The 26,230-nt window shown below is 51.5% G+C and overlaps 2 protein-coding genes across 2 annotated transcripts in view; one reads left to right on the top strand and one right to left on the bottom strand.

The window, feature by feature from the left end:
- Positions 1-21,951, top strand: part of Acsf2 (acyl-CoA synthetase family member 2) — a 42,113-nt gene extending 20,162 nt beyond the window's left edge. The window contains exons 2-16 of the mRNA XM_059271568.1: positions 7,624-7,819; positions 8,167-8,295; positions 8,525-8,578; positions 9,009-9,127; positions 9,254-9,419; positions 9,982-10,077; positions 10,220-10,377; positions 10,616-10,707; positions 11,222-11,298; positions 17,395-17,502; positions 18,634-18,785; positions 20,296-20,437; positions 20,915-21,025; positions 21,200-21,268; positions 21,544-21,951. Coding sequence (XP_059127551.1) covers positions 7,624-7,819; positions 8,167-8,295; positions 8,525-8,578; positions 9,009-9,127; positions 9,254-9,419; positions 9,982-10,077; positions 10,220-10,377; positions 10,616-10,707; positions 11,222-11,298; positions 17,395-17,502; positions 18,634-18,785; positions 20,296-20,437; positions 20,915-21,025; positions 21,200-21,268; positions 21,544-21,594 — 1,720 coding nt within the window. The 3' untranslated portion in view covers positions 21,595-21,951. The remainder of the gene's footprint in view (positions 1-7,623; positions 7,820-8,166; positions 8,296-8,524; positions 8,579-9,008; positions 9,128-9,253; positions 9,420-9,981; positions 10,078-10,219; positions 10,378-10,615; positions 10,708-11,221; positions 11,299-17,394; positions 17,503-18,633; positions 18,786-20,295; positions 20,438-20,914; positions 21,026-21,199; positions 21,269-21,543) is intronic.
- Chad (chondroadherin) lies at positions 12,113-15,352 on the bottom strand. Its single transcript, XM_059271570.1, has 3 exons — positions 14,543-15,352; positions 12,632-12,795; positions 12,113-12,386 (listed from the first exon to the last, which is right to left on the bottom strand). Exons 1-3 carry the CDS (start codon positions 15,311-15,313, stop codon positions 12,245-12,247), a joined length of 1,077 nt encoding a protein of 358 aa, XP_059127553.1. The 5' UTR covers positions 15,314-15,352; the 3' UTR covers positions 12,113-12,244.
- Positions 21,952-26,230: the final 4,279 nt, after the last annotated feature.

Below are 26,230 nucleotides of genomic sequence, written 5' to 3'. Positions count from 1 at the left end.
ACATGAAACACTCTTAACCCCTGAGACATCTCTCCAACACCCCTTTTTATTTTATTTTAATTTAATTTGCCTTTATTTTAATTTTGTGTGTTTTGTGATGGGGCTCTTGCTGTGTAGCTCAGGATGGCCTCCAACTCTTGATCTTGCCTCACTCAGCCTTCCGAGAACTGGAATTACAGCCTCACTGTGCCTGGGTGAACATTTATTTATTTGTTTATTTTTGTGGTCCTGGGGATCAACCTAGGGCTTTGTCCACATGCTAGGCCAGCGCTTTTACCACAGAGTCAAACCCAGTCTTTTCTTGTTTGTTTGTTTCTTGAGTCCAGGTTGGACTATGAACCCCAGGCTGTCCCTGAACTCACTTTGTAACCCAGGCTGGCCTGGAGCTCTATCTAGGCAGTGAGTGATGTTTATTAAAGGGTTTTTGTGGCAGAGTCTCTTGTATCCCAGGCTGGCCTCAAATTTCCTATGTGGCTGAGGATGATCTTGTCCTCCTGGCTTCCACCTCCTTAGTACTGGCGTTGCAGGCAGGCACTACCACACCTGGCTAGATTTTGGTGACTTCTGAATTATGTTGTTTGAAGGGTTTTCTGAGGAACTTTGTTTCATTAAAGCCTTTTTGACAAATGAGGACCACAGAGGTTAGCTCCATAGACTACAGAAGTCTATGGCATCCTTACTCTACTAGACCGCAAGAGAGTTAGACACGTTTTTACTGCTAATAGGTTTATAATAACTTTGTTCGTGAGAATCTTTGAGAGCAATCTACAGCAATTTCATGCTTGGATTCTGCTGCTTTACCATTCTTATTCCAAATATCTCTCCAAAAAATGGATATTTTCTCTACATAGGCAATCTACACTACGCATTTTGTTAATTGTGCTGAAAAATCTCAACTTCCAGCAAGGGAGAGATTTCAGCCACACTCCTGGATGTCAGGGTTCTCTTTCCTTCCCATGATCCTTTGTTTTCCCAGTCTTCCTAGCCCGCTTCACTCCCTTCCACCTCCTGTGTACTGGGACTAAGGCATGCCACCACACCTGATTCTGATGTCTTTTATATAGTATTGTTTTTATGACCCATTCAACTTATCTGGTTCCAGCATTAGGTCCTTTCCTATCCTTCCTTTATGAAGTTACCAGCAGTAATTCACTCTTGACCTTTTTTTTACTGGTGATGGGCGTTTGGGCATTTTCCATATTGGAGATGGCACAAATATCCCATCCTGGCTCATGGATGTATGTGGTCCTGTCTCAGCTTGAGCTGTCAATCTTCAGAGACGGGGTTGACAAGCCTAGCAGCTCTGCATCATTTAAAGTGTCAGGGTGCCTGTCAGACTCAGATTTAGGTGTATTTCAAGGCCAGTGGGTAAGTCCAGTGAGTCACTAAAGAGGACTTTAAGGAAACGTAGCATCCAGAGAAGGAAGTACAGGCTGTGTTCTTAACCAGAGCCAAAGCCTGTCATCCACATAGCAAATCATAGCAAATTAATTACTTCGCAAGCACTCTCCCCTCCCTCCGGTTCTGGGGAGCTAACTGCGGACTTTATGAAGGTCAGGCAAGTGCTCTTTAATAAGCCACAGCCCAGCCCTTATGTAATTATTGGAATACTTACTGTATCAGTATTTTTTCCTTTCCTTTTTTTTTTTGAGATTTTTATTTAATTTTATTTTATGTATTTGGATATTTTGCCTGCACGTATGTGCATCGTTAGAGGCCAGAAGAAGGTATTAGATGCCTTGGACTGGAGTTACAGACAGACAGTTGTCGCCACTGTGTCAAGGCTGGGAATTGAACCCCGGGGACTCTGGACGAGCAGTCAGTGCTCTTAATCACTGAGACATATCTCTAGCTCCTTGTTTTTGTTTTTTTTTTTTTTTAGACGTTTCCGGAATTTTTTTCAAATTCCTTTTTGAGGAGTTGACTTTTTGTTTGTTTGAGAAAGGGTTTCACTACGTAGGCCAGGCTGGCACTGAATTCACAGCAATCCTCCTGCCTCAGCTTCCTCCCAAGTGCTAGGATTCCAGGCATGCATCATCATTTCTGGCCTTTACAAGTGTTTTCTGTCTGCAGCTGGTTGGTTCTTCAGTGAAGAAGCCAAGGACACGGAGGGCTAGCTGTAGCTTCCCTGAAGGCGTACACCACATCATGGAGTCTGGGCCCGCATGTCCCATGTTCGGACCCCAGCCAGGTTGACCTACATCTTGCCCAGACATGGCAGTTCTGTTTGGGCCAAGCTCCAAGACCATTTCTCCAAGATCTCAGAGCAGGGAAACTCCTTCAAGCTCTTGGCTCTTTCCCTCCCTCCCTCCCTCCCTCTCTCCTTCTTCCCTCCCTCCCTTCTTCCCTCCCTCCCTCCGTCCCTCCTTCTCCCTCCCTCCCTTCCTGTGCTAGGGCCTTGCACACACTAGGTGAGTGCTCTACTGACAAACTTCATTCCCATGCCTCTTGCCACACTTTCTTCTCCTCCTCCTCCTCCTCCTTCTTCTCCCTCTCCCTTTCCCCCCTCCCCATCCTCCTCCTCCTCTTCCTCTTCCTCCCCCTCTCCCTCCTCCTCCTTCTTCCCCCTCCCCCCTCTTCTCCCCCCCCCCCCTTCTTCTTTTTCTTTTTTACTAAATGAGACAGGATCTCACCAAGTCCAGGCTGCCCTCAGACTCCAGTTTAGCCTAGGATGACCCTGACTAGGATGGTCCTCTACAGCTACCAGGTCTTGTTTCTGTGACTTCTGGTGAGCAAACCCAGGACTTCACGCCTGTTAGGCAAGTACTCTACCCACAAAGCCACAGCCTTAGCCTCATCCCTTAACCATCTCAACAACTTGTTTTTGTGTCTAGAACAGCACATTCCACAAACCTGAGGAGAGGGGCAGGGCTGTGTATAGGAGACAGGCTGTGTAAACAGAGGGGGGGCACTAACCAAAGTAAAAACAAAGAACAAGAGCACAGTGTGCGTTTCAAATCGGCTTTCCTTGTAAAGTTGGACAGAGACAGAGCTGTGGAAAAGAACTGATTAGTTAACATCAGGTTACTTGACGTTACCCCACCCCCACCCTCAAAGCCTTATCCATGAAAGCTCTCACCTACGGAGAGTTCCACGCCTGTCCCAAAGGTCACCGTGTGTGTGTGTGTGTGTGTGTGTGTGTGTGTGTGTGTGTGTGTGTGTGTGCATGCGTGCATGCGTTAAGACAGAGGGGGCATGCAGACTCAAACAGACCTGTGTAGGAAATAAAGCTATTATCTCACTTTTCTGGCTCTTTAAATTTTCAGGTAAATGGTTGAGTTTTATTTGATGGCTGGGAGCTTTAGACAGAGTGACTTCGTTTCGGTTTTTAGTCTTATTTGCCAGAGCCCAGGGCAAGCAACTAACTCTAAATCGGGATCTCCTGTAATTTGTTGTGGGGATGGGGTGGGGTGGGGTGGGGGGTGGGGTGGTGTACATGCATGTTGAGGGAGGGCAGAGGTCAATTTGAGTGCCTTAAATCACTTTCCATCTTGTTTATTCATGGTGTGTGTATGTGTGTGTGTGTGTGTGTGTGTGTGTGTGTGTGTGTGTGTGTGTGAGTGTGTGGTGTATCAGAACACAGCTCGTAGGAGTCAGTTCTCTCCTTCCGCCATGCGGATTCCAGGGATCCAACTCAGATCATTGGTTGAGGCAGCAAGAGCCTACCTGCTGAGTCTTCTTCTCTCTCTGAGGCTGCCTCTCTCACCGGATGTGAAGCTCATAGCTTTGGGGGGCCTGGCTGACTCCTCTCCCCCAGTGCTGAGTTGACAGGCATCAGCTACATGCCAGCTTTTTACATGGGTGCTGAGGACCCAAATCCAGGTCCTCATTCCTGCATGACAAGAGCTTTGTCGGCAGAGTTGTCTCCCCAATTCCAGTCTCCTGCCGTTTTTACGGAGCAGTTTGACCACTTGTTTTGAGTCTTTGGGGTGCTATGTTCCTACCATTGTTAGGTCACGTGGTGGTTCTATGTTGCACTTGTGGGAGAACTGCCCTCTGTTTCCCACAGTGGAACCTTTTCACACTCTCACTAGCAATGGACTAGGATTCCAATTTCTGCACGTCATCGTGACACTTCGGATCACTTACTCAGGGTTTTTTTTTTTTTTTTAACCTACTTTCTCAGTAAAAATGAATCATACCTCATAATAATTGACACACACACGTTCATGTGTGCAGGGTGCACATGTTTGTGCTGGAGGTGTGTGCGCGAGCATGTATGTGGAGGCCAGATGACCTCCAGTATCATTCCTCCTCAGTGCTGTCTGCTTTGGTTTTGAAGACAGGCTTTCATTGGCCTGCCACTCTCTGGCTGCCCAGTAAACCTAAGAATCGGTTTGTCGCCGGACAGTGGTGGTGCACGCCTTTAATCCCAGCACTCAGGAGGCAGAGCCAGGCGGATCTCTGTGAGTTTGAAGCCAGCCTGATCTACAGAGCGAGATCCAGGACAGGCACCAAAACTACACAGAAAAACCCTGTCTCGAAAAAACCAAAAAATAAAAAAAAGAATCGTCTTGTCTCCACCTCCTCAGGGTTAGGATTACAAGTGTATACCATGGAGCCCTGCTCTATGTTTGTTTCTTTGTTTGGTTTTTTTGTTTTGTTTTGTTTTTTCAAAACAGAGTTTCTTTGTGTAACAGCTCTGGCTGTCCTTGAACTCACTCTGTAGACCAGGCTGTCAGGGTTTTTTTTTTTTGAGACAGGATTTCTCTGTGTAGCCTTGGCTGTCCTCACTCACTCTGTAAACCAGGCCGGCCTTGAACTCATAGAGATCCTCTTTCCTCTGCCTCTCAAGAGCTGGGATTAAAGGCGTGGCCCCCACCGGAGCACCCAGCTTTTCACATAGGCTCTAAGGATCGAACTGGGGTCCTTCACACTTGTGCAGTAAACAGTTTCCTGACTGAATTATCTCCAGAGCCCCTCAGAGAGTGTAGTAGTTTTAATTTGCATGTTGTGTATTTATTAGAAAGGTGTGTATGCAGCTGCTTTTTTTTTTTTTTTTCCTTTTATTCAGTGTTGAGAACCGAGCCCAGGACCTCACGTACATCAGGAAAACGGTCTTCCACTAAGCTGGGACCCTAGGCCCTCTGTCCATGTTCAGATGGTTGTTTGCTGGGGTATTTCGTAGGTTCCAGACACTTGGGCTGCACATGCAGTCTGAACACATGTGTTACTAACACTGAGACATGAAGAGAATGTTGTTTTTTCTTTAACTTCCTTGTTCTCAGCTTCTCTTAGGAAAACAGATCTGGACTTGAATTCCCACACACTAGCTCTCTAAGGGCACCTTTAGGTGAGGTTGGGCTTTGTCTCTTGTTCCCTCACAGAACTTGCTTGGCTTCGGGCCTGGCCACAGAGGGCCTTGGGTTTTGCAATCCCCAATTGAAGCTGCATAGTTACTTTACTTTAGTTTTGGAGAGAGACCGATAGGCTTTGCTGGCCCTTCTCCAGCTCCTTCAGCGTCTCCCATACGCATTAAGAAACTCGAATGTAGCAGCTCCCCTTTGGGCCAGATGTTCAGGGTGTGTGCAGAGAAGGAAAATGCTCAGGCCTTTGAAGTGACTGAATGGCTGGGGTGGTTCCTGTGTTTATGAGCAAATTACACTGGTATGAGTTTCTAGAACTCTTTTTTTTTAACATTTTATTTATTTATTATTTTATGTTTTGATTTTTATGTTTTGTGTGTTTTGGCTTGCGCGTCTATCTATGGACCACATGTATGCAATGCCTGTGGCGGCCAGAAGCAGGCGTTTGAGCCCGCCCCCTCTGTGTCTTAGGGTTTCTGCTGCTGTGAAGAGACACCAAGACCACAGCAACTCTTAGGAAAACATTTAATTGGGGTGACTCGCTTACAGTTCAGAGGTTCAGTCCACTGTTATCATGGCGGGACATGGTAGCATGTAGGCAAGGTAGCACACAGGCAGACATGGTGCTGGGGAAGGAGCTGAGAGTTCTACGTCTTGATCCTCATGTAACAGGAAGTGAACACTGGGCATAGTTTAGGCATAGGAGTCCTCAAAACCCACCCCCACGGTGGCACACTTCCTCCAACAAGGCCACACCCCCTATAGTGCCACTCCCTTTGGGGGCCATTTTCTTTCAGACCACCACACCCTGGAACTGGAGTTACCGACAGTTGAGAGCGGCCTTGTGGGCGCTGGGAATTGAACCGGGACTTCTGAAGGGGCAGCCAGGTGCTTTTAACTGCTGAGCCTTCTCTCCAGCCCTGAGTTCCTATAACTCTTAACTCTTTGGAGAAACTGCTGGCTCCCCCTTAATACTGCGCTACCCTCTTGTGCCGCTTGATAGAAGTATGGAGAAAAGGAACATGGAGGTTCGATACTCCCTGATGATCGGACTTGGGATGAAGGCGAAGGGCGGGCAGAGCAGGCCTGACAGTGACATGTGGCAGTTGCACCAGCTTCCATTCCCAGCTTAGCTGTTCCCATCCTTTTTGATCCTTGACATCTTTGCACATCAGCCTCCTTACCTTGAGAACAGGTGATTATAATTCTCGCCCGTACTTCTTCATGGTTGGGGCTAGCCTGGCACTCACATGTAGCTCAGACTGGCCTCCTCTCAGCAGCCTTCCAGGTGCTGGGATTACAGGTGTGTGCCCGAGAAACCTGTTTTCTGAGGGTGACGGAAGGAGATGGAGTCTCTTTTCCAGGGACAGTCTGTCTTGGCTGACGTAGGACATCCTTCCTGGGGCACCAGCTCCTCTTTGCCTGTTGCCCTGTGGTGCTTGAGGTCACCGTGTGGTCCAAGCTGCTGCCATCCTTTGCTGGATGCGACAGCCTCTGCTTTGCCACAGCATCTGAAAGTGGGAACCTGGGGCACTGCCTGGGGAGTGTGGGACTCTTCTTTTCTGGGCACACAACCCCTTACTCAGACCTTTCAGCGTCTTTCCTGGTGCCACCATCCGGTTCTTAAACCCCTCGCCTATTCTGTCTTTGAATTTCTGACCCAGAAGAGATAAATTGGCCCATTGAGGAGCCAAGAAAGCCAAGGCATTGGTTCCCAGTTCTGGGTCCCACCATGAGCTTCACTGGTTCCCCAGGAAGAACCACAGTGACTGTCACCCTCCAGGAGGCAGGAGCTGGGGGCGCAGGTGCGATAACTTTTTGTGATATCTGCCTGTCTCTACATCAGGTTCCCCAGCTACCCCTGGTCACCTCATCATTTCCACGAAGGTGCAGGAGGCTTTTGCACTAGCTTAAGATGGCCTTGTCCCCATCCTGCTGCTTGCAAGTTAGGCTTGAGGTTAGGAAAAGAGCAAATGAGGACAGTAAGTTTACAAGGTCTGGAGAGGGCTTGAGGATGTAGTTCAGTCTCCAGCAGAGAATGAAGTTGGGTGTGCTAGTGCATGCCTGTAACCCAGCACTCAGGAGGTGGAGGCAGAAGTTCAAGGTTATCCTCTGCTAAATCATAGTGAATTTGAGGCCAGCCTGGCATACATTAGACCTTATTTAAAAAAAAAAAGGTCTAGAGAAAACCCATTGGTCCTCAATATACCGACATATTGTAAACAACTGGATTGCTAATTAGCTAGGTGTGCCAGAGTGTTGGTGCCAGGGAGGCCCAGCCTGGCACCAGTCCAGACCATGGTTCCTCTCTCCATAGCTCTGGAACGGTGAATTGCACCAATCCCTTGCCCATCGGAGGCCTCAGTTACATTCAGGGCCACACCAACTCCCACCTTGTCAACATGACTGTGGGTGAGTGCCTGGATGCCACAGCACAGAAGTTCCCCAACAGAGAGGCTTTGGTTATCCTCCATGAAAACATCAGGCTGAACTTTGCACAGCTCAAGGAGGAGGTAAGTACTGACCTTGAACCTTCCAAGGGCAGCCGCTGGTCCCTAGCTGTTAGAGCTGAACGGAGCGCCCATGAAAGTGGGCACATGCCCATGGGGCAGTGTGCTGGGAACTCCTAAGGTTCCTACTGTTGGCATTAGGAGACAGAGGTGGAAGTGATCTAGATGTCTCTTGACTCAGTGGTTCCTGGAATATTTGTTTACTGTGTCGACTCCTTACCATCATTGTGTTGAGTCCACTGAGGCCTGGTAATCCGTTTGTTCCTAGTGACTCCTGGGCTAAGAGAGAGAGTAGCATTCAGGGGTCCCTTGTCCTCACCTCACCTGTTTTCCCCATCTGTTTATACCAGGTGGACAAAGCTGCTTCTGGTCTCCTGAGCATTGGCCTCCGCAGGGGTGACCGGCTGGGCATGTGGGGACCCAATTCCTATGCATGGGTGCTTATTCAGTTGGCCACTGCCCAGGCAGGCATCATCCTGGTGAGAAGGGGTTTACCTGGCACCACTGGGTATGTGGAGGGATGTCATTCAAGGGGAGCCTCTTAGATACAGAACCAAACCCGTGTCTGTCTGGCTTCTGGCTTGGTAGTGCTTTTACCCAAGGTTCGCCAAAGAGCCCTGGCAGAATGTAGGATGCTGCTTCTGAGGGGAGCAGTGAGAGAGTGGAATGTCTACCCAGGACACTGACATACCCTCTCTGTTCCCCCAGGTGTCTGTGAACCCAGCCTACCAGGCCTCAGAACTGGAATATGTCCTAAGAAAGGTACCACTTGCCCCTGGTGGGGAGGGGAGTTTCTCATGATGTTTTATAGAGGCCGATGGGATGAGAAAGGACATGCTCAGTGGATAACATTACAGAGTGTCTCTCCTCAGGCTACATATGGTTGGGAGGAGGTCTTGGCTCCACAGAGTGTGTATGGGTCAGCCATAAGGCTGATGTGGGTGTTAGGGGTGGAGTGTGTATGTCAGGGTAGTGTGTGTGTGTGTGTGTGTGTGTGTGTGTGTGTGTGTGTGTGTATTTGTGTGTTTTAGAGTAGAGTGCACCTTAGTGCATTGGAGGCTGTGTATGTGTTGCTACATGGGTATGTCTGGATAGCTATTCAGGTATAGGAGAAAGAGATCAAGACATTACTGATAGCCCCTAAGTCTGGGCTTCCTGCTGATCACAGGTAGGGGGACTTCTCCTCCCACAGGTAGGCTGCAAAGCCATTGTGTTCCCTAAGCAATTCAAAACCCAGCAATATTACAACATCCTGAAGCAGATCTGTCCTGAGCTGGAAAAGGCCCAACCAGGGGCCTTGAAGAGTGAGAGGTGGGTATGTCCTGGGTTTGTGGAATATCAAGTGACATCTCAGACTCCTGCCTCCTACCCAAGGTGGAGCTGATGTCTTCCTGGACTGTCTTCTAGCTGCATGTCACCATCCTCTCTGTCTCCCAGGCTCCCAGATCTGACCACAGTCATCTCAGTGGATACCCCTTTGCCAGGGACCCTGCTGCTCGATGACGTGGTGGCAGTCGGTAGCAAGGAGCAGAATCTGGCCCAGCTGCGGTACCACCAGCAATTCTTGTCCTGTTACGACCCCATCAATATCCAGTTTACCTCGGTAGGACAGCGGTCTCCAGTCCCAAGCCTAGATGAACCCTGTGCCCTACCCACGTGGCCCCTGGGATGGAGAGATGGTAGAGGAATTCAGGAGGGCGACACTCTCTCCTGATTCTGGCCTCCAACCCTCCTCTCTGCCTCATAAAATCATCAACTGGTGTTTTTGTTACTCGCCCCTTCTGGGTCCTGTTGCTTCCAGCCCGGAGCAGATTTACGGGAGTCACCAGGGCTGGGAGAGGTGGACCTCATGGAGCCTATCAAGGGGAATCAGGCTCAGAGAGGGAACTTCTCCAAACCCATGGAGCTAGTTAGTGGCAGATCCTCTGAGCCACCTTATATGACATGTAAACATGCAGCCGTGTGGCATACTCTTTTGCGTTTCTGCACCCTAGCATCGGGGCCTGCACAGCTCACTGTGCATAAACAGAGGGAGGGGATGGATTCAGGACAACCATATCCTCCTACTCTTACGACTCTTAGCCCCCAGCTCCCCTGAGCAGTGGTCAAAGGTGGGAAGGGAACATGGACAAAGAGGCCAAGCTGTCACTTGCTTATCTTCTTAGGGGACTACTGGCAGCCCCAAGGGGGCCACTCTTTCCCACCACAACATTGTAAACAACTCCAACCTGATAGGCCAGCGGCTAAAGATGCACACAAAGGTGAGATTGGGATGGGTCCCGGTGAGGTTTATATAGGCTGCAGGGAGCACAGCTGGGCAGAGTGGGACAGCTTGCTGAGCTCCCCCTGCTGGTTGGAAGAACTGACTCCGTGATAGACCCAGCCTCCTGTCTCCATCTCCAGACTGCAGAAGAGTTGCGGTTGGTCCTGCCCAGCCCCCTGTACCACTGCCTGGGCTCCGTGGGGGGCACCATGGTGTCTATGATGTATGGTGTCACTCTCCTCCTGTCTTCTCCAAGCTTCAATGGCAAGAAGGCGCTGGAAGCCATCAGCAAAGAGAAGTGGGCATTGGTGGACAAGCCACCTGTGGGCTAATGAGACCCTCCAAATCCTCACTCCTGGATCCCGTCCCCTTTTCTGAGATGCTTCCTTCCTCCAGCCAGGAGACCTGGGATGAGGGCCGGGGCTAGAGGACCAGGTCCCACCTTGAGCTTTCTCTTGTTCACTGAGAGTTCGTGGTGGGAGGGAAGGGGTCCCCTCTTACTTCTAAACCTAATCTTGAGACCTTCCTTTGTGCAGAGGCACCCTCCTGTATGGCACCCCCACGATGTTTGTGGATGTTCTGAATCAGCCGGACTTCTCCAGTTATGACTTCTCATCTATACGTGGAGGTGAGGTGCAGTGTGGTCAGAGGAACCAAGGCTTGAGGCAGGTCAGCTTCCCTGACCCTGGTGAAGCCAGTTTTTTATGTAGAAGGCAGAAAGGGGCACCATAGGAAGATAATCGAGAGGGAGGTAATTCCCATGTGTCCCTGGATGCTGGGCCAACCTCAGCTTTTATGTGGTGTGCCAAGGCTCAGGGTCTCCCTCCTTACATGAGTAGGTGAAAGGGGTCTAGTGGACTACAGAATGGGGACATGTGTTAGCTTCTCTTATTCTTTGTGATACTGAGGATTGAACCAGGGGCCTCCTGCATGGCGGGCAAGTGTTCTGTGATAGAACTGTATCCCCAGCCCTTTACTGAGTGTTTTTGAGACAAGATCTCACTAAGCTGCCCGAGCTGGCCTTGAACTCACTCTGTATCCCAGTCAGACTTGGAACTTGCAATTCTCCTGCCTCAGCCTCCCAAGTAGCTGGTATTCCAGGCCTACACCACCAATCCCATCATCCTCTCTTCCTGATTCAGGTGTGATTGCTGGGTCCCCAGCACCCCCGGAGTTGATCCGAGCCATCATCAACAAGATGAACATGAAGGAGCTGGTGGTGAGTGGTGGTCAGAGCCCGGGTAGGTCTGGGAAAGGCCAGGCCTGTAGTGAGTAGGGACTGATAAGCGAGACCAGAAGCCCCAAGGTGAACCTCCAGGTTGTTCTCCGCTTCCTGGAGCAGAGGTGAGGCAAAACTGTGAGCTTATTAACTAACGCCTGGTGAGGTGTAGGGGAAAGTGAGAGGGAGTGAATGTTATACACACATAAAATTATGTTTATAGAAATCTGGGGCAGAAATGCAGCATGGGAGGAGGTGCAGCCAAGCACTGTATCCTGTTAGCACGTCCTGGCAGGCAGGGACTGGGGACATGGGCTTGAAATCCTTTCTGGCAGTGAGGGTGGGACAAGGGCCTGATGTTTGTTTCCAAATGGCAGGGGAGGCGGGACCTGGGGAAGGTGGTTATAGGGGTGTGGCCATCCCAGTGACCACTGCATTTTGGCCCTGAGAGACCCAGGGTAGGGAGTTCTGCACTGGCTTTCCTGAGAGGAGCCATGCACAGTGCCTGGGGAGAGGTGCTGCGTCCTCCCTTGGACCCCATTAGGTGGAATTAGGGTGGTAACAAAGAGTCCAGGGCTCCCTGCCAGGATGTGTCTAGGTGTGGGCAGCTCTGTGCATCGGCAGAGGCTGTGGGAGAAGGTGTGGGTGGTAGGGAGGGAAGTCAGTAGTCACTCCAGCAGAAGACAGTCACCAGGACTGGCTGAGACAGGACCTGCAGTAAAGGAAGGATGGTTGTTAGGTCTTCAGTCACCCAGATGGCATCAGAGAGAATGGTAGAAATCCTAGGCCAAGCCCTTGGAGGGGGAGACCCAGGCCTCCCCTCCTTTTCCTGTAAGACAGAGGGTCTGATCGCCCCTCCAGAGATGGCGTCATGGGAGGTAGCAGTACCCTGGCTGGACTCTCCAGAGGCAGACAGTGGTGGCCTCCCTGCCCGGCCCCCACCTGTTTAATGGCGGCCGGCTTTCTTGGACCTCTTGGTGGGGGATTTGCAGCTGCGGAGGGCGTCTGTGTCACGAATACGCTGACCCTTGACCTTGGCTGGCGAGGAGCAGGTGGCATCTGGCCGAGAAGTCTTGGCTTCCAACCACCTGCGGAGACCAAGAGTTGCTGGACTTGGGGAAGCTGGGTGGGGACACTCGGGGAAAGGACAGTGACCAGGATGGACTCGGCCCTAGAAAAATCTGGAACTGTCATCTTCATGTGACAAGTGAGAAAACGGAGCCACTTGGTCCCAAACCCACTAGGTAGCCAACTAGGACGTGTGTCCAGGCTGTCCTACCGCAGGACCTTCATGCGAAGGAGAAACTGAGGATATGTGGAGGAAAATGCTTACCGCCGAAGGCCACGGAGCCGGCAGGTGCATTTCCATGGGTTGTTGGTGAGAGTGAGGGTCTCCAGGTTGTCGAAGGGGAAGGTAGAGGGCAATTGGTTCAGGCGATTGTTCTCCAGATGGACGTGTTTCAGTGTGGTCACACCCAGGAAGGCACCATCTGAGATCTGGGAGGTATGGAAGGCAGAAGTGAGAGAGAGAGAGCCTCATCTCCAGTCCAGGCTCTCCTAGCTCTCTCCTCAGAGGCCGGAGGCCTGGACACAAGCAGCCTGTTGAGGAGCTGCGATTTTCCAAGAAGAATGACCAAGTTGTCTAGATGATGTAATCCACAACACCCTTTGGAGATGGAAGGTGTCCTTTCCAATATGTAGATGGAAAATGTTCAGGCCTTTGGCCAGGATCACCTAGCCAGTAAACAGTAGCTGCGGGGCCACACCTTGCCCCCCACCTCCAAGACAGCACCCTCCCTGCACAAACACTGGGTCTGGGGAGCAGCCAGAGCTTGGCTCGGAGAGCCCAGGCTGGCACACAGTGAACCTGGGTAGTGTTTGGTGGGATGGGCAGTGAGCCCAGGCTCCCCACATCCCCAGGGTCCCAGGATTTCCCCCAGTACTGTCCTCATTGCTCCTCTGCCCTCTGCCAGATGCTATTTGTGGAGCCACCTTGGTGGGGACTTTGGCCAGAATGGACGGCTCCAGAGGAAATGTATTGGTGCCCTCATCTGAGCCCTGGTGCCACAGTTCCTGTCTGGGCTCCCCATTCCAAATTGTTCTACTGCCCACCTCTCTGGCACTAGGGTGGTCTGCCTTCAACTGGAGTGAGGCCGGGCTGAAGAAGACACACCCAGACAGAAAGCTCTATCTACCCAGACAAGATTACCCCTGCCCAGATTAGCTTCTGCCCTGAGCCCCCGTCTGTGTCCTCTCTCACAGCCCAGGTTGAGATGTGACATTCCCTAGTAACCAAACTGTCCTCTATCTTGTTCTGGTCCCTGCCCAAACCTCCTGGCTGAAACTGTGTGCCAGGGGGGTGACTTTCTAGTTCCAAGAAAAGGATTTTGCTCCTACATAGCCCCACCTGGCTAGACGGATCATCCCAGTGGGGGATGAGAAGGGGACAGAGGTCTAATGACCAGGGAAGACAAAAGTCAACACACTGTCTGGGGGACAGTGAGACAGTCAGTCTGTTCTGTGAGGAGACACTTTAGGGGGTGCGCCGAGGATCACGTGTGTTCCTTCACGGGCCCCACGAGCACCAAGCCTGCATCTTGGTGGAGCCTTTGGTCTGTTTTCCTATTCAGTTGGACCTGAGCTTGCAGTAAAATTGGGTGTGTTCGGACCCACAGAGGGGATGGGGCATCCATCAGGGTCTCCGAGAGTGTGGAAGAAGTCCCCTAAAGGCATTTGCCGCCCCCCCCCTCCAGCCCCTCATTTTACCTTAGCACACTGGCCAGCCCCACCAGGAACAGGGACTCTTTGTGAGTCGGAGTCACTCAGCCTCTCTGTAAGGTACCTCAGTGGACAAACCTTCCTTTATGGGATGGCAGGCTTACCGGAGCCTGGGAAAACGGCGGCAGAGGAGGGGTGGAAATCTCGACAGGAAGAGATGCCTGCTGCTCAGTGTGGGATTTGGGGGCAGACACCTCCCCAGAAGCCATTTGTGAGACCAGAACAGCCCATCTCTTATAAGGAGGAGTCCCGAGAGAGTATTACTGAGAAGCATAGTGACCAGGTGAGGGAGAGAGGGATGGGGTTGGGTGATGTGTCAGTCTGAGAGAGAGAGAGAGAGAGAGAGAGATGGCAGGGCTCCTTGCTTTGATAATTGGGGGGCGGGGGCAAGGAGTCCAGGAGGAGAGACTAGGCTGGCCTCCCAGCAGAGCAGGAGCCAGGAGAACTCTGCAGCCAGGGCACTCACCTTCTCCAGGTTGGTGTTGTCTAGCCAGAGGGTCTCCAGGTATCTGCCGAAGGACTGGAAGGCGTTGTCTGGGATGCTCTTCAGAGGGTTGTGGGACAGCTTCAGCTCCTCCACCACCCGAAGTTTGCTCAGGGCAGCTGAGGGGTAGCTAGACAGCTGGTTCTTGTCCAGGTGGAACTTGGCGAGGTTCTCCACATCATCCAGGGCTCCAGGCTGCAGGGAACTGAGGGCGTTTTCTGACAGGTAGAGCCAGCGCAGGTCCTTGGCACCCTGGAAGGCTCCAGCTCGCAGCTCTCGGATTTTGTTATTGTTGAGCTGCAAGATGAAAAGGTTGACCAAAGGGGAGAGCAGACCCCGGGGCAGCTCCGAAACCTTGTTGTGGTCTAGATAGAGGTAAGTGAGTTCAGTCAGGTCGTCGAAGGCTCCAGCTCGCAGCACCCGGATGTCATTGTGGGACAGGTACAGGTAGATGAGCTGCTTCAGGCCTCGGAAGGCACCGGCGGCCACCTCGCGGATGTTGCAATGCTGCAGGTGCAGCGAGACCAGGTTCGGCATGGTCCGAAACGAGTTGGCAGCCAGCACGGGGAAGTTGTTGCGCTGGAGGTTGAGCAGTTTGGTTGTCTCCGACACCTTGGGGATCTTCTGCAGCCCCACCTTGTCACAGATGACATGCTGCAGGTCGCCATGGCAGTGGCAGTTCTGGGGGCAGGCGGCCAGCGCCGGCAGGAGGATGGCAAAGAAGCTCAGACTGAGTAAGAGCACACGGGCCATGGCCGGGACGCCTGGAGTCAGGGCTGGGGGCTGCGGCGGCGGCGGCGGCGGGGCGCTGGCAGCGGCAAGTCCTAGATTCTTGGGTCTCTCGGCCCATTTATAGGGCAGCCCTGACCGCAGCTGGCAGCCCAGCCAGCTACTACGTGGAGCATCGAAGCCACTGACTTAACCCCCTCCCGCCCAGAAATGCGCCCCCTGTCCTCGAGGACTAGGGGCTCTTTCCACAGCAGGAGATCATGTGAAGTGTTGGGGACCCTTTTCCTGAGCCCCAGCCCCTTGCTTCCGGCTCACAAACTCCATGCATCACTTCTCCCTATCCTCCTCTACCTGGACCCCCCACCCTTGTGGTGGGGCAATAGATGTGTTGAGGACCTCTGAATTTCCACTGGGCAGAGGGAGGCGTTCCCAGAACTTATTTATTTGCTCAAGTTTGAGACTCCGCGTCCCCCTCCCCCATACACCCTTGGCAGACAGGTCACCCTGGACTCAGGGAGGGAGGAAGTGGGGCCCGACAGCCGGATGCGTCTCGCCGCTGTCTGCCAGCGGTGCTTTAATGGATGGGGCTGTTTGTGCCCTGCAGGCGAAGCGTGAGAGCATCTCTGTGGTTTGGGCTCCCGCTTCTGGGTAGACCCTCCTCAGTTCACCCCGAGGAGATGGGAGACCTGGTTAATGATGCTGGTTGACAATGGTGCGCTGGCCTCTGCCCCTTCTCCTTGTAGGAGCCCAGGTTGTGGGCTTTCCCATGACCCCTCTCTCTTAGTTCTGGGCTTCCTAGTTTGTCCTTTGCACCCGCGTTCCCCTTTTCTAGGGCTAAACAGAAAAGTGGGAATTGGTGTGTGTGTGGAGTGAACCACAGGCTACTGAACAAGCACGGTTGCACATTCCCTTCCTTAATCTCCCCAAATATCCCCATTTCTGGATCCTCCCCTCCCCCCGTGGTTAGGACCCACCCCTAAGGGGGTCTCATAGTGGCAGCCCAGTGGCGCCAATGTGTACTTGGCAGAGGCCAGACCTGGGCAATGACCCCAGGACTGTGTGAGCTGGTGGGAGGTGGGGTGCTGGCTACAGGCGACAAACCTGGGCCAGATGCGAGGCTGTGGGCAGCCTCGCCCTAGTGGACCGGGCTTCTGTTCCCTCGCCAGCCACACTGTCTGGAGCCCTGTGGAGAAGGCTGGGTGAGCAGGCAGGTTACAGTTTTGGCCCAGGGTGAGCTCTGGATTGCCTGGCAAGAGGTGCTGTCTGTTTTGGGAGGTGGTAGAGGAACCATACCCCAACTATGCCAGAACCACACCACCTGATACACAGGAATGGAGGCCACCAGCAGAGACCTGATAGAGTACAAAATATCTAGACCTCATGACACCCAATACATAGTTATGGGGTTTGGTCTCCAGGCCTGTTCTTCCCTAAGCTCCTCTGACCCCTTGCCTCTAGAATGCAGGGTATGTGGGTCGTTCTTGGCCTAGAATATTCTCTGATGGTATTTAGGCTGGCTGCTAGTTTTTCTGTTGCACAGGATGTTCTAACCACTGGAGGTGCCACAGGCCCTTTAAATTCTGCTTGGGCTATATTTTTGTTTTGATTAAAATAAATGCATAGGAAAAGTCTCCAGAACTTTCAAGGGCACCCATCCTAAGACCAGGCGCTTGTCCCAAGTTGGAGGGGAGTTGTGTCTGTGTGTCTGTACTGCTCCCAGCTAGATCAAGCAAAGCAGGCTGGCTTTCTCATCAAGTTTATGGGGCCTTTGGCTAGGAAGAGAGAGACAGAGGATGTGGTGGCCTGAAATCGAGAAGGTAGGACTGAATCAACCTGGAGATGGGAGAAAAGAAGTATGGGTACTGCTGATGCCAGAAGCCACAGGCGCCACAGGGGAGTGACAGAACCCTGGCCATCAGAGACTGGCTTTCTATTCCCAAGTTTATTTCAGACCGGGGGGCCCTGCAGAGATCTGCACTTCTGGCTCCTGACCTCTGGCTCCTGTCCCCTCACCCCGGATCTCACCATTCAGCTCCCCAGGGTAGGTCATCTCAGCCCTCTGCTCTCCCTCAGTTCCCTCCAAGCCGTCTTTCTGGCCCCTCTAGGTTGTTTATGGAACCACAGAGAACAGTCCCGTGACCTTCATGAACTACCCCGAGGACACCCTGGAGCAGAAGGCTGAAAGTGTGGGCAGAATTATGCCTCATACGGAGGTGAGCCCCTGACGGATGCCCCCAGAGCCCACCACACACCGCTTGAGGACAGTTGGGGCTTTCCGTCAGGCATCCAAACACCTCGCTCAGCTATAGAGGGCCCCAGCAACGGGGGCTTGCTGGACCTGGCCCGGCTTTGTGGGTTGAAGCAAGGAAGAGGGAGAGCTGGAGCAGCCGCCCTGAGCAGCCGCCAGCTGAATCTCTCCTCAGCCACCCTTCCTGTCTGAGGTGTGTTTTTGCCAAGCCCACTGTCTGTCTTGGGGCAGCTAGACCAGTCTCAAAAATGAGCCAGAACAGAGATTTTTTTTTTTCCCCTTACGCAGCTCTTACTTCCCTTGGGCCCCGCCTCTTCCTCTTTTGTCTGAGCATAAACTCTTCTTTTCCCAAGCTATCTGTCCCTTGAAGGCCCCTTACACTTCAAAGGCCCCGGGACACTCCCCAGTCTCAGACTCCTTCCTATGACTCCTCTGTGGCTCCAGCCATGTAGCTTTATTCAGCCGTTCCTGAGTGTCTGTGCCTCTTTGGGATGCACCCTGGGCACTGTCAGAGAGACCTCTTTCTCCCGTCCCCGTGTGCAGACATGGAAGCGTCCGGACCCAGTTTTCCTTGGCACATTGGCTGGGGTTCTTTGTCTACTAGGATTTCAGGTTCTCCCTCTCCTGATCACATGGCACAGCCATTCTGTCATTTTTACTTTCTTTGCTGCCTTGTGGGAAGTGAGGGAGACAATGATCTTCCCTTCTACATGGCTCATAATTCAGCATCTGGCCTGGCACTCTCAGGCCTCCTTCAAGGCTGCTCACTACCCAGCCCTGTCCCCTCTGGTGTGAAAATACAGCCAGAGCAGGAATTTAAAAGGCGGGTGGTACCCCCTCCACACACACACACACACACACACACACACACACACACACACACACACACCCTCCTCCTGGTTCAGGCCCCGTGTGGGTCTCTGCACGCCGATGGGTCTATTCGAGCTTCATGTTCCTTTCCCTAGAGTGGGATGAGTACAGCCAGCAGCTTCATTTCTGGGAGGGTGGGGGGAAAGAAAGGAAAGCTCCCCGCCCCCCATCCCCAGGGAAACAAGAGAGTGGGAGGCTCAAGCTGGAAACTGACCTGCTGTCTCAGGCCCAGATCGTCAACATGGCCACAGGGGAGCTGACCAAGCTGAACACGCCGGGGGAGCTGTACATCCGAGGCTACTGCGTCATGCAGGGCTACTGGGGGGAGCCACAGAAGACCTTCGAGACGGTCGGACAAGACAAGTGGTATCGGACAGGGTGAGATGGCGAGATGATGTGGACGCTGGCTACCAAGCAGGGCTGGGGTTCTGAGGCTGAGCTAGGAAACTAAATTAGCACACAGAAGCCACGGGTCCCTCTTGTCCTAGAGACTTGGTTTCCAAAATTTGTCTGGGGACAAATAGTGGTAGAGCTCTTGGATGCTATGTGTGAGGCTACAGATTCAATCCCCAGTAGTGTGGGAATGTGGGGGATGGGGAGAAAAAAAAAACACCTCCAAGGCTTGCTGGAGATGTATCTTAGTTTCCAGTGTGCTTTCTATACAGTGAAATACTGGGTTCAGTCTTCAACACCACACGAACTAGCACGGTGCACACACCTGTAACCCCAGCACTTGGTAGAGGGCAGGGTCATCTTCAGCTACATAGTGAGTTGAGAGCCAACCTGAGCTACATGAGACCTTGTGCCCAATAATGGAAAAAAGAATGGGTTGTGGACGCGGTTCAGTGGGTAGAGTGCTTGTCTTGCATGCACAGAGCCCTGGGCGGTGCCCATAGTGCCACACAACCCCAGGCGTGGTATGCACATTTGTAACCCTAGTGCTTGGGCGGTGGAAGCAAGAGTATTAGAAGTTCAAGGTTACTCTCGCGTGACCCTGTCTCAAAACAAGCAACAAAGAAATTTCCCTGAGTCAAAATGTGTGTCATGGGGGTGAACCCACTTCTCACAGTGGTCAGACACCAGGACATCACACTACATTTGCAACCCCAGAGTCTGAGCCAGTCTTCAGTGAGTTGTTAATCGAACACAAGGAAGGGCCTCTACAAGAGCAGCCAGAGCTCTTAACTGTTGAGCCATCTCTCCAGTTCCTAGATTTCTTTTCCTTCTTACCTGCCTTTCTTTCTTCCTGTCTTTCTTTTTTCCTGAAGCTGAGGCCTGAACCCAGGGCCTTGCGAGGCAAGTGCTCTCCCGCTGAGCTAACCCCCCACGCTGAGCTAACCCCCCACGCATGCGTGCGTCATGTATTAGATCCGCACATTCGCAGTCCACACCTGCTATGCGCCGGTGCTGTTCCCAACCTGATGGATGTGGGAAGCAAGATGAGAGGGGGCCTGCTTCTTCCCACGTGTCTGGTGGAAGAAGACAGATCATTTCAGACATCAAATAAATTAAATGGGGTCACAGGAGAGGAAGTGGCTGTGGTAGAGAAAGAGGATTTTCTTAGACCAGGGTCAGAGAAGGCCTCTGGAAACATTTGAGCTGGGACCTAAATGATTCAAAAAGAAGGCATCCGTAAAGACAAGCTAATCTATAAATAAGAAGACAGAGAGACTGGGATAGGTGCTGTACTGATTTTTTCCCCTTCTTCTAGCCTAGCCTGTAGGTTCCAAAGATGTTTTTTGTTCCTGCTGGGACTCCTAGAATCTAGAGCAATGGGGGACACATAGTAGATGCTCAATAAATGTTTTGTGACGGAGTGAACAAGCGAGCTAGCAGACTAGCACCATAAAGCCGAGGTGAGATGCTACTCCCGGGTTTCTTCTTCCAGAGACATCGCCACGATGGATGAACAGGGCTTCTGCAAGATCGTAGGCCGCTCCAAGGACATGATCATCCGGGGCGGTGAGAACATCTACCCTGCAGAGCTGGAGGACTTCTTCCACAAACACCCACAGGTGCAGGAAGTGCAGGTGAGGCACCGTGAATCTGGTGGCACCCCAGGATTAGCTGGTGAACAGGAGGGGGTTTGCCTTAGGCTCCTGTTGCTGTGACGGAATACCATGATCAAAAGCAACTTGGGGAGGAAAGGGTTTATTTCGTCTTAACTTATCGTAGTCCATCGTCAAGGGCAAGTTGGGGTTGGGATTCAAGTAGGAACTGAAGGGGTACTGCTTACTGGCTTGCTCCCCATGGCTTAATCAGCCTGCTTTCTTATAACACCTAGGACCACTAGCCTAGGGATGGCCCCACCCACAGTGGGCTGTCTCCTCCCACATCAGTCATCAATCAAGAAAATGCAACATAGGCTTTCCCAGAGGCCAGCCTGGTGGGGGCGTTTTCCTTCTTGAGGTTCTCTCTTTCTGAATGACTCTAGCCTGTGTCAAGTTGACATTAAAAATGAGCCAGCCCAGGGTCGCAGTGTGGTATTTGTCTTTGACCTTGGATAGGTGGTGGGGGTGAAGGACGAGCGGATGGGAGAGGAAATCTGTGCTTGCATCCGGCTGAAGAGTGGGGAGACCACCACAGAGGAGGAGATCAAAGCTTTCTGCAAAGGGAAGGTGGGACCCCCAACTACCCTCACTCACTCACCTACCTCTCCCTGTCCGTCATCCCTGGTGTGTGGGGGGTGGGGTGGGTGGGTGAGTGGGGATGTTGCCTGATGGACCCAACTCCCCAGCCAAGGGAGCGCTCTGACCTTGGCCAGCCTCACGCTCTCCCTCTCCGGTCTGCAGATCTCCCACTTTAAGATTCCCAGATACATCGTGTTTGTGGACAGCTATCCACTCACTATCTCAGGAAAGGTGTGTAAGGTGGAGGGGACTGGAGAGGGGGGACCGGAGAGGGGCAGGGCAGTGTGGGGTCTGGCGGGCCCAGTTGCAGAAGGTCAAGTGGTCCCATTTCTTCCTCCCTCCACAGTGGGCTGGTGAGGCTGGTAGAGGAGGGTCCAAAAGTCACTCCGGGGCTTTCTTGGGTTTATTCTTGTCCCCCTCCCCCACCGTCATTTCCCAGGCAAACCAGGGGTGGTTGGTTACCATGGTACCAGAGCAGCAGACTCTCACTCTTGTCTTTCTTCTAGATCCAGAAATTCAGACTCCGAGAGCAGATGGAACAACATCTAAAACTGTGAAGCAAAAGAGGGTCCTCGCAGAGCCCCTCAGCCCTCCCACACAAAGGAGGGTCCTCCCAGAGCCCCTCAGCCCTCCCACACAAAAGAGGGTCCTCCCAGAGCCCCTCAGCCCTCCCACACAAAGGAGGGTCCTCCCAGAGCCCCTCAGCCCCCACACACAAAGGAGGGTCCTCCCAGAGCCCCTCAGCCCTCTCACACAAAGGAGGGTCCTCCCAGAGCCCCTCAGCCCTCCCACACAAAGGAGGGTCCTCCCAGAGCCCCTCAGCCCTCTCACACAAAGGAGGGTCCTCCCAGAGCCCCTCAGCCCTCCTACACAAAGGAGGGTCCTCCCACCCCCCTCAGGCTCTCCTGAGCCTTCCTCAGCCCTCCCACACAAAAGAGGGTTCTCCCAGAGCCCCTCAGCCCTCCCACACAAAGGAGGGTCCTCCCACCCCCCTCAGGCTCTCCTGAGCCCTCCCCATGCCCCTTGTCGTCTTTAGGACTTGGCATAAAGAGTTCTCTGTTTGGCCAGTGTCTGGTTGGTGTACTCTCTGCAGCTCCTGTGGGGTGGAGAAGGGAAGAGAGGAAGGGAGCCAGCTCCTTCAGATTAGCTCTCCAGGCCCTCTGTTGTACATTACCTCCTTAATCTAAGCCTCACCCTGTCCCCTGGAAATCCCAAGGCCTTCCTTTTTCTTGTCTTTCTTTGTGTGTGTTGGTTTGAGACAGGATCTCCCTGTGTAGATTGTACTGGGATTCACTATGTAGACCAGGCTGGTTTTGAACTCACAGAGATCTCATTGCTTCTGCCACTGGAGTGCTGGGATCAAAGTCGTGTGCCACCGTGCCTGCTTCCATTTTTGTTTTTTGTAAGCTTTACTCATTAATCGTTGTTCAAATTGTTGCTACAGATTAGTCCAGAAATAAATATTGCTGTGTTTCCCCCCAGCGCTGAGAATCGTAAAGCCCCTCACAGGCTAGATAAGGACTTTTCCACTGACCTACACTCCCAGCCCAATAATTATGCATTTTTTTGAAATAACAGATTTGCGGGCTGGAGAGATGGCTTAGTGGTTAAGAGGACTTGCTTCTCTTGCAGAGGATTTGAGTTTGATTCTCAGCATCTGCATTGGGCAGCTCATAACCACCTTAACTCCAGCTCCATAGAATTGCATGCCCTCTTCTGGCCTCTGAGGGCATGCCCCCCACCACCACCACATGGCATATACTTACACAGATACATGCAAATAAATAAAAATAAATCTATAAAATAACAACTTTATTGAGCATTAACTCACATCCTGTCCTGCTGTGGGATGGTCTGTATGTCAAATGTGTTGCTGATTGGTCAATAAATAAATCACTGATTGGCCAGTGGCCAGGCAGGAAGTATAGGCGGGACTAACAGAGAGGAGAATTGAGAGAACAGGAAGCTGGATGAGAGAGACACTGCCAGCCGCCACCATGACAAGCCACATGTGAAGATCCCGGTAAGCCACAAGCCATGTGGCAAGGTATAGATTAATAGAAATGGATTAATTTAAGCTGTAAGAACAGTTAGCAAGAAGCCTGCCATGGCCATACAGTTTGTAACCAATATAAGTCTCTGTGTTTACTTGGTTGGGTCTGAGTGGCTGTGGGACTGACAGGTGTCAGAGATTTGTCCTGACTGTGGGCCAGTCAGGAAAACTCTAGCTACACTGTCCAGCTCACCCACTTTAAAGCATATTTTCCTCCAGCATTTTTATATCTGAATATAAGTATAACCATCATCAAAGCCAACTTTAAACATTGCCATTACCTCCTAAGGATACTCTGTAGGGGTTGGAGAGACAAATCAATGCTAGAGCACTGGCTGCTCTTGCCAAGCACCCACATGGTAGCTCACGACCATCCATAATTCCAGTTCCAGGAGATCCAGAGCCCTCTTCTGACCTCTGTGGGCTACGTGGTACGCACACAATGTACAGGCACATACAAGCAAAAACACTTGTATACATTAAATTGATTCATTTATTTTTATTTTATGTGTATGAGTGTTTTGCCTGCACATATGTTAATATACCTCATGCATGCCTAGTGCCCTGGGGGTCAGAAGAAGGTGTTGACTCTTCTGGAACAGGAGTTAGTTACAAATGATTATGACCCTCCATGTGGGTGCTGGAAACTGAATCCAGGTCCTCTGCAAGAGCAACAGGTGCTCTTAACCACTGAACCATCTCTCCTGTTTCAAATATATTAAAAAAAAAAAAAAAAAAGAAAGAAAGAAAAGAAAAAGTCTGTGGTCTTACTGGGTATGAAGGTATATGTTTGTAATTCCACTACTTTGAAGGCAGAAGCAAGGTGACTGCTGTAAATTCAAGGCTAACCTGGGCTACATAATAGCAAGTCCAAAACCAGAAAGGAAGGAAGGAAAAGTTTATATTTATCATTCTTTATCTTTCTCAACCAACCCATTTTCTTATTTTATTGTACAATTTTTGATCGATGAACCCGGGATTTCTCTAATGAACAGATTCTGCCTCAAAAAACCAAAAGAACAATAAAAAAAAAAAAGTCAGGATGGTTTAGAACATGGAACAAGACGGGGTGAAGGTCAGTGGCCTGCCAGTGAGTAGCTAATCTTCATGGTCCTTGGCAGGTCACTTGTCCAAAAGGAATGATGGCATTAGCATGATCTTTGGGTAGAGTGTCTGTCCTCTGATGCCCAAAGGCCAGCCACTGGATCCTTGAATAGGCCAAAAGAAAGAGTCAAGGGTTTCAGCGAAGACGAACTTCAGGCCCCAGAAAAGTAATGTAGACAACAGTGACCACGATTCAGAGTTGTCATCCACGCAAAGTTATTGGGAAAACAAATGACTAATTACTTGGTTGTGTGACCCCAGAAGCTAGTGGGACTTTGTTCCTCTGTCGTGGGGATGGGACCCAGGGCCTCAAGCATGCTTAGGCTAGATCTTTTGTCTAATTGACGTTTTGTGTGTTCGAGGTAGGGTCTCATGTAGTAAGTTAGTCTCAATCTCCTTGTGGAGCTCAGGATGGCTGCTTAAACTCTGGATCCTCCTGCCTCCACTTCCCAAGTGCTACAGTGACAAGTATGTGCCACTATACAGGGCTTGCAATGATCTATTATTTTTATTGATGTTTAAATATTGTTTAATGAGTGTAGGGTGTAGGTGTAGATGGCACAGCACACATGTAGAGGTCAGAGGCCCACCTTCCGGAGCCCATTCTGTCCACCACACTCAAGGTGTTAGACTTGCATCCTTGGGCAGATTTTGCACTCTGAGCTGGCTTGCTGGCCCACGGTTATTGATATTAATGTTGAGTAAATTCAGGCAACTAAAATCCAAGTGAAGCCTGATTGGAATTTATTTGGTTGTTTCCCTCAACTCCACTGTTTCCCCACTTGAAAGAGACAGAAATAACCTTGTCTACAGCCCTGAGCTCCTGTGCATGGGGCTGCCCCTTCTGCAGACCTGAGCTCCTGCACGGCCGGCCCGGCATCAGCACCTCTTTACTTTTGAAGAGCTGAGTGTTCTGTTTAAGTTCCCCTTAAGGACCAGGCACCGTTCCAGATGCCCTCACATGCATCTTCTCTTGAAAGCTTCCTGGCAGCCCCATTAAGTTAGCATCAGTCCTTGTCACAGAGGTGACCCCGAAACACAGGGAGATCCACTTTCTTGCCCAAGGACATGAAATCACCTGGTGGGTTAAGAAAATCTCCCCAGCACAACTTCGATTCTCCTTGACTTGTAATTTGTTTCTTTCCATCCCTTCTTCTCACTCTCCCTTTTTGTGAGACAGAAACACAGGCCAACCTTTAACTCTTGGCAATCCTCCCGTCTCAACCTCCCAAGTGCTAAGATTACAGTTGTGTGTCCCTATTCCTGGCATATGTTGTGTTCTTCTGTTGTTGAGCCAGACATCAAGGTTGTCTAGAGATCTCTGTGAGTCTGAGGCTAGCCTGGTCTATGTAGTAAGTTCTGGGCTAGCCAGGGCTACATAGTTAGACCTTGTCTTAGAAAAACAACAACTAAGCCGGGCGGTGGTGGCGCACGCCTTTAATCCCAGCACTCGGGAGGCAGAGCCAGGCGGATCTCTGTGAGTTCGAGGCCAGCCTGGGCTACCAAGTGAGTTCCAGGAGAGGCGCAAAGCTACACAGAGAAACCCTGTCTCAACTCCCCCCCCCTCCAAAAAAAAAAGATATTCTGTTTCTAGAGGGGATAAGGACAGAGAGCTTGGCCTGTTGTGTCCTGGTCCTCCTGGGTGTTATACGTCCAGAACCTTACCTTCCCGAGAATCTAGAAAAGGGGGTGAGAACTGCTTTGCAAAGTGACTCCAAAGCCCATGATCCTTCCATCCTGGGGACAGTCCCTCCAAGTCTCTCCTGTGAGTCCTGCCTCCTGCACACACCATCTCTGCCGCCTTTTCCATCAGATGCCAGGGACTGGCCTGACTCAGGCCACAGCCCACTCTCCTGGCCAAGCCAATACCGTGTGGAATTCTTTTCTTTTTCTCTTTTCTGCCTTTCCCTCCCTCTCTTTCTTTAAAAAATACTTTTATTTCATGTGTATGGGCATTTTGCCTGCATACGTCTGTTCATCACATGCACGAAGTGCTGGGGGAAGTCTGGAACTGGAGTTACACATGGTTAGCCACA

This window comes from Peromyscus eremicus, chromosome 8a (assembly GCF_949786415.1).
Source record: "Peromyscus eremicus chromosome 8a, PerEre_H2_v1, whole genome shotgun sequence".
Classification (NCBI taxonomy): domain Eukaryota; kingdom Metazoa; phylum Chordata; class Mammalia; order Rodentia; family Cricetidae; genus Peromyscus; species Peromyscus eremicus.
Note: the sequence above shows the minus strand (reverse complement) of the source record. Positions and strands in the feature narration are given on the sequence as shown.

Coding starts and splice junctions, on each gene's coding strand:
- Chad (XM_059271570.1), bottom strand. CDS start 15,313: ATGGCCCGTGTGCTCTTACTCAGTCTGAGCTTCTTTGCCATCCTCCTG. Junction 12,796..14,542: donor ACAACACCAACCTGGAGAAG/GTGAGTGCCCTG, acceptor CATACCTCCCAG/ATCTCAGATGGTGCCTTCCT. Junction 12,387..12,631: donor CGGCTCCGTGGCCTTCGGCG/GTAAGCATTTTC, acceptor TGGTCTCCGCAG/GTGGTTGGAAGCCAAGACTT.